Here is a 6,566-nt window from a genome sequence, read left to right as displayed (position 1 = left end):
CCCAGGAAAGGGGGCTCAGGTGGCCTGTACTTGGGATCCCCATGGGCAGGAAAGAGGGGACTTGGCGGGGGGGGCCTCAGAAGGTCACAACATGGGGGTCCTGACCCCCATCCCCAGCAAAGGGGATCCAGCCTGGGAGGACATGGGGGGACACCCTGAGAAGGGGAGGCCTAGGAGGCCTCAGCTGGGCTGGATATGGGGGACCCTCCAGGACATAGAGAGAACCCCAGGAAAATGGGGTGGGTGGCTCAGCAGGCCTGGACTTCGGGAGGTGTCCTGGGAAGGAAAAGGGGGGCTGGGGGGCTCAGCAGGTCAGATCATGGAGGTTCCCCCAGAAAAGGGGGGCCCATCATTCCAGGACATGGAGAGACATCTCAGGATGGAAAGGGGTCTCAGCAGGGCTGGACATGGGGACTCCCTCTCAGGAAAAGAGGTTGACCCAGTTGGGACATAGGGGGACATCCTGGGAGGCAGGGAACATGGAGAATCCCCGTGGGAAAGGGGGGGTTTGGTTTGTGTGGACATGGGGGATAGCCCAGAAACTGGGGCCCAGGGAGGCCTCAGCAGGTCAGGATTAAGGGTCTGCTAAAGAAAGAGGGGGACTAAGCTCTGCTGGCCAAGCCAAGGACTGGGGGTCACCCAGGAAAGGGGGTTCAGCTTTCCAGGATGTCAGAGGACTCAGACACGAGTTTCCCATCACGGGTCTCAATCTTCTTGATGACGATGGCACGGGATTTGGGGGGGGCCATGCCCTCAGGGAGTGGGGGGGGCACTGAGTACCCTGAGCTGACCATGGCCCCCCCAAACACCCCTCCAAAACCCCCCCCAAAACCTCCCCCGAATCCACCTGTGGGGAAGAGGGAGCAGATGTGAGGGGGAGACATGTGGGGGGGCACCCAAAAGCAGGGCATTCTGGGGACCCTCCCAAACTCACCCAGGTATCCTGAAGTCTTGGAGTGAATGCTCAGGTTCTGCACAGCAGCCTCCAGCCTGGGGGAGTTTTGGGGGGTCCCCCAAACAGGATCAGTGATGGGGGGGTGGATAAAGGACATGGCCTGGGAGGGGGTGGAAATCTGGGCAGGGGGTTGTCCCCCTAAACAGAATCAGTGACAGGGGGGTATTTGAGGGACACAGCAGAAGTGGGAGCATTGGAGGGGGATCCCCAAACCAAGTGTTTTTGTGGGGAGAGGAATAAGGAACATGGTCAAGTGGGGGAGATTTGGGATATTCACGGAATGAGACATGGGACATATGGGAAACCCACAGGATATGGGATGGAGGATACGGGATGTCCATGGGATATGGGGTATGGAATGTGGAATACCTATGGAATATGGGATACTTGCAGGGTATGGGACAAAGAATATGGGATGTCCATGGTATCCAGGATGAAGGGCATGGTATATGGGATGCCCATGGGATATGGGATGGAGCATGGGACACCAGGTGTGAGATAGGATGTCCAGAGGTTATGGGATGTGGGATCTGGGATTTGGGATCAGGGCTTCCTACCGGCTCTCCTCGCCCTCCAGTAGCTTCCTGTAGGTCGCAATCTCGATGTCCAGGGCCAGCTTGACGTTCATGAGCTCCTGGTACTCCCGGAGCTGTCGGGCCAGGTCCTGCTTGGCCTGGGCCAGGGCCCCCTCCAGCCCCCCCAGCTTGGCCCGGGCGTCTCTCAGTGCCAGCTCCCCACGCTCCTCAGCCTCTGCCACTGCTGCCTCCAGCCCAGAGCGCTGTGGGAGGGGACGCTGAGCCCAGGATCCCCCTAGACCGATGTCCCTGTGACCCAGCATCCCAATATCCCTCGCTCCCTCAGTGTCCCCATGTCCCAGTATTCCATGTCCTGTGGTCCAGTGTCCCAGTATTCTTCACTCCCCAGTATCCCTCAATATCCCACTATCCTCCACCCCCCCCTTCTCCCCAGTATTCCCAGCCCCCCAAATTTCTCCCCATCTCTAAGTCATCACTCTCTCCTCCCAATTCCCAGATGAGATCCCAAGGGATCCTCAGGAACCCAGTGCAGTGGGCTCCCAGGGGGTGCTGGGGGATGTGTGGGGAAGAGGCAGGTAGTATTCCTCCTAATTTCCATCCAGGTTGGACCCCAAACCTGATTTTTGAGAGCCTCAATCTCTGCCTGGATCCGCTGGATCCGCCGGTTCAGCTCCTGGATCTGGCTCCGGGTCTGGCGCAGGTCATCTCCCTGCTTCCCAGCTGCCGTCTTCAGCTCTTCATACTGGAAATGCCAGACAGGGGGTGGGACTGCGGGCATACCCCAAATCCACCAGCACCCCAAAATTGGGAGGAAAAGGCTGGAATGTGACCAAATTTGGAGGGATGGTCCAGGATGCAGTGTAGTAGGTCCAGTTGGGTTTGGGGCTGGGATCTTGGGGCAATGGAGATGGGGGGATCCCCCTGTTTCATCAGCACCCCAAAAACTGGGAGGGAAGAGCTGTGATGCTGTGGAGGCAGGAGGGATGCTCTAGCTCCAGTTGGAATTTGGTGGCCCCAGCTGGGTTTGGAACTGGGGTCCGGGGGAATGGAGATTGGAAGGACCCCTCTTCTCCCCCAGCATCCCAAAATCTGGGATGGATGAGCTGAGATTTGCCTGTGTTAAGAAGGATGTTCCAACTGGGATCTGGGATCTCAGGAGGATAGAGATGAGAGGACCCTTCTCTCCCCCAGTACACCAAAACTGGGGAGGAAAGAGCTGGGATGTGGCCATGGGCCATGTCAGGAGGGATCATCCATTGGGATACTGTGGGTTTGGATTGGAGTCGGGGTCTTGGTGGGATGGGGAGGGTGGAACCTCACTTTTCTATCATTTTTTTCTCAAAAACTCAGAGGAAAGAGCCAGGTTGCAGTGATGCTAGGAGGGATGATCCAACTGGGATGTGGCAGCTCTCACTGGGATCTGGTGGGTCCAGTCAGGCTTGAATTGGGGATCCCATTGGGACGAGGCCCCCCACTTTCCAGCAGCATCCCGAAATGGGGGATGAAAGAGTCTGGGAAGTACTGGCACTGGGATCTGCACCAGGAATTGAGATGGGTGCCACTCCCTGCCCCACGGTGCCCCAGGACTGGGACGAACCCACACTGGGGGAACGCTCCAGGCTGGGATGTGGCAGCTCTGGTTGGGTTTTGAGCCAGAATTTCTCCCACGCAGCATCTGCTCCCTCCAGGGCAGGGAGGAAGAGGAGAAGGAGGAGGAGGAGGAGGAGGAGGAGGAGGAGGAGGAGGAGGAGGAGGAGGAGGAGGAGGAGGAAGGATTTGGGGCAGGGAGGAGGAGGAGGAGGAGAATGAAGTTTCAGGAAGCAGAAAGAAGGAGGAAGATGGGGCAGGGAGGAGGAGGAGGAGGAAGATGCAGCAAGGAAGAGGAGCAAGGTTCAGGGAGCAGGGAGGAGGAGGACAAGGAGAAAGAAGGATTGAGGCACAGGGAGGGGGAGGACAGGGCAGGGAGAACAAGGAGGAAAGCTTGGGAACATGGAGTAGGATTGGGAAGCAAGGAAGAGGATGAAGGCCTGAGAAAGAGGGAGGAGGAGGAAGAAGGCTCAGGGCAGGAAGGAGAAGAATTAGGAAGAAGGGAGAGGATGGGGCAGGGAGGAGGATGAAGGCTCAGGATGTGGTAGAGGAGGAGGTTCTAGGGAGCAAGAAGGAGAAGGAAGTGTCAGGGAGGAGGAGGAAGGATGGAGGAGCAGGGAAGAGGAAGGAGAAGAGGAAGATTAAGGTTTGAGGAGCAGGTGGAGAGGAGGAGGATTGGAGGGTAAGCAAGGAGGAAGATGAAGGTTTGGGGAGCAGGGAGGAGGAGGAAGAGAAAGAGGAGGAAGACTTGGAGGGCAGCAGGGGGTGCTCTCCTGACCTTGACCTGGTAGAGGCCTTCGGCCTCAGCACGGCTACGGCCAGCGATGTCCTCATACTGTGCCCGCACGTCCGCCAGGACCCCAGCCATGTCCAGCTGGCGATTGTTGTCCATGGACACCACCACGGCCGTGTCCGACACCTGCGCCTGCAGCTCCTGCAGCTCCTGTACACGGGGGTGATGGGTTTAGCAGGGGGGCACCTCCCAAATCCAGGGACCCCAAACCCCAGGCATCCCCAAACCTCCTCATAGAGCTGCCGCAGGAAGTTTATCTCGTCTGTGAGGCTCTCCAGGCGTGATTCCAGCTCCACCTTGGACATGTAGGCTTCATCCACGTCCTGTGGGAAGGCCTTGTCACCCTTCTGTTCCCAGAATCCCCAGGGACCCCCCAGCAAACCCTTGGTCTCAGGGACTCCCCAAGTGTCAGGGTCCCCCGTCAGTGTTGGGGTTCCCCCACCTTTTTGAGCAGGACAAACTCGTTCTCCTTCTCTGTGCGGTGGTTGATCTCCTCCTCATACCTGGGCAGGGGGACACAAGGATGGGGGGGACAGGGGCACACAGAGAAATGGAGAATATGGGGATGGGAGCTGGGGGGATGTGGGCACTTGAGGATGGGGGACATGGGGACAAGGGGACATGGGGACAGTAGGGATGGAGACATGGTGACAGGGAGGACATGAGTATATGGGGACACTAGGACAGGGAGGGATATGAGGATGGGTGACATAGGAACACGGGGACAGGAGGATATAGGGACATAAGGGGATGGGAGGACATGGGGAGGTGTGGCCCAGGGGACAAAGGGACAAGGAGATGGGAGGATGTGAGGACATAGACAGGACTTGGACCAGGGATGCCGGGACATGAGGATACAGGGAGACCCAGAGACATGGTGGGGACATCGAGGGCCATGGGGACAGGGGGACACGGGGACGAAGGGAAATGGGGCTGAGGGCACACAGGATGGGTACACAGGGGTACATCGGGGAACAGTTAGGGACACAGACATGGCCTTGAATTCCTCCAGGAGGCTGCAGGCGTGGCCTGGGTGGGGTCAGCAGCAGGTGCAGCCCTAGGGGGACTACAGGGTGGTATTGGGGAGCTGTGGAGAGGAGTCTGGGGAGACATGGGGGTAACTCAGGGGATTTGGGGGACACTCAGGGACACTGACTTGGCCTTGAACTCCTCGACGAGCCCCCGGACATGGCCGAGTTCTGCGCGCAGTCGCTGCCGCTCCTGCCCAAGTCCCTCGAGCTGCCGCCGCAGGGTCCCTGCATAGCCCTCGAGGAGCCCCCCCAGCGTGCTGCGGGGCGGGGGCTGCGCCCGCAGGAGCCCCCACTTGGTCTCCAGGAGTTTGTTCTGCTGCTCCAGGAACCGCACCTGCAGATGGGAAATGGCACCCCAAAAACAGCCAAAATAACCACAAAGTCACACCTGGGGGAAAGGGGGGTCAGGAGCACTCCCACACCCCACAATCACCTTAAAATCACCCACACACCCAAATTACCCCAAAATAGTCCCCACACTCCAAAATCACACTTGGAGGAAGAGAGTCAGGGGCACTCCCATACCTCAAAATCACCTCTACCCCCAAATCACCCCTGGGAGAATGGGTTGGGTTGGAGGGGGCCATGAAGTGGAAGGGTGGGGGCAGGGTGGAGATTTACAGTCCTGGGGCAGGCTGGAGCCATGTCACTGGGGGGAGTCAGGAGGGGCTCAGGGTGTCCCTAAGAAGGGGATCTCCCAGGATCTCAGAAGGTCTCCAGAGGTGCTCAGGAGGTCCCAGCTGATACAGGGGGTCCCTGAAGGGGCTTCTTAGTATCCCCAGGGGTATCAGGAGGTCCCCAAAGGTGCTCTGGATGTCCCAGCTGAGACTCGGGTCCCAGAGAAGGTCTCAATGTCCCCAAGGGTATAGGAAGTCCCCAAAGATATTCAGGAGGTCCCAAGGAGGGTCTCAATGTCTCCAGGTGTCCCAAGATATCCCAGGTGCCCCAAGAGGTCCCTGAATCCAGTCAGCAGGCGGTCCAAACCCTCTTCAGGGTCCCCCCCAACCCCACCTTGTCGATGAAGGCAGCAAATTTATCGTTGAGGGTCTTGATCTGCTCCTTCTCCTCCCGGCGCAGCTCCTGCAGCTCGGGATCCACGGCCACGTCCAGCGGCGCCAGGAGACTCCGGTTGATGGTGACGGCCGTGATCCCCCCGCCCGCCGCCGGGACCCACGAGGGACCCCCGAGCCCCCCGGAGCCGCCACGGAGCCCCCCGTAAGGGCCGAAGGCTGGGGCCGTGCTCATCCTCAGCGCCGGACCGGCCGTGAAGGAGCGCGAAGAGAAGGAACGTCCCGGCACGGCCGAGCTGCTGCGGAGCGGCTGCCGGGGAATGGAGACCGACATCGGGGCGGGAGGAGAGAGCAACGGGTGGAAAAAAGGCTGGAGAGAGCCTGGAAAGTGTTTGAGAAGTGGGAGAGGAGATCGGCCAGAGAATGAGGAAGACTGGAGAAGTCTGGAAGGAGGTTGGAAGTTGGGAAAGGAGATAGGAGGAAGTTTGGAAAGCGGTTAGAAAGTGGATGAAGAAGGTCGGGGAGGGTTGGAAGAGGCTGAGGAGGCTGCAGGGAGGATGGTGAAGGTTAGAAGGAGGATGAGGAGACTGGAAGAAGTTTGGAAGAGGTTTGGAGACGGTCTTCAGCTGAGGAGGGTGAGGACGACAGGAGGAG

The 6,566-nt window shown here is 59.0% G+C and overlaps 1 protein-coding gene across 1 annotated transcript; it reads right to left on the bottom strand.

Moving 5' to 3' along the window:
* Positions 1-653: 653 nt before the first annotated feature.
* Positions 654-6,246, bottom strand: KRT8 (keratin 8). The gene is made up of 9 exons (XM_062511125.1): positions 5,914-6,246; positions 5,028-5,236; positions 4,314-4,374; positions 4,099-4,194; positions 3,857-4,021; positions 2,108-2,233; positions 1,513-1,733; positions 935-990; positions 654-847 (listed from the first exon to the last, which is right to left on the bottom strand). Exons 1-9 carry the CDS (start codon positions 6,244-6,246, stop codon positions 654-656), a joined length of 1,461 nt encoding a protein of 486 aa, XP_062367109.1.
* Positions 6,247-6,566: the final 320 nt, after the last annotated feature.

Source organism: Cinclus cinclus, chromosome 30, assembly GCF_963662255.1.
Source record: "Cinclus cinclus chromosome 30, bCinCin1.1, whole genome shotgun sequence".
In the NCBI taxonomy this organism is placed as follows: domain Eukaryota; kingdom Metazoa; phylum Chordata; class Aves; order Passeriformes; family Cinclidae; genus Cinclus; species Cinclus cinclus.
Note: the sequence above shows the minus strand (reverse complement) of the source record. Positions and strands in the feature narration are given on the sequence as shown.

What these genes read in the sequence shown, in the direction of transcription:
- KRT8 (XM_062511125.1), bottom strand. Translation starts at nt 6,246, where the DNA reads ATGTCGGTCTCCATTCCCCGGCAGCCGCTCCGCAGCAGCTCGGCCGTG. An exon ending in AGTTTGTCCTGCTCAAAAAG is followed by an intron (nt 4,195 to 4,313) that starts GTGGGGGAACCC and finishes GCCTTCCCACAG; the next exon opens with GACGTGGATGAAGCCTACAT. An exon ending in CTGGAGGGCGAGGAGAGCCG is followed by an intron (nt 991 to 1,512) that starts GTAGGAAGCCCT and finishes AAACTCCCCCAG; the next exon opens with GCTGGAGGCTGCTGTGCAGA.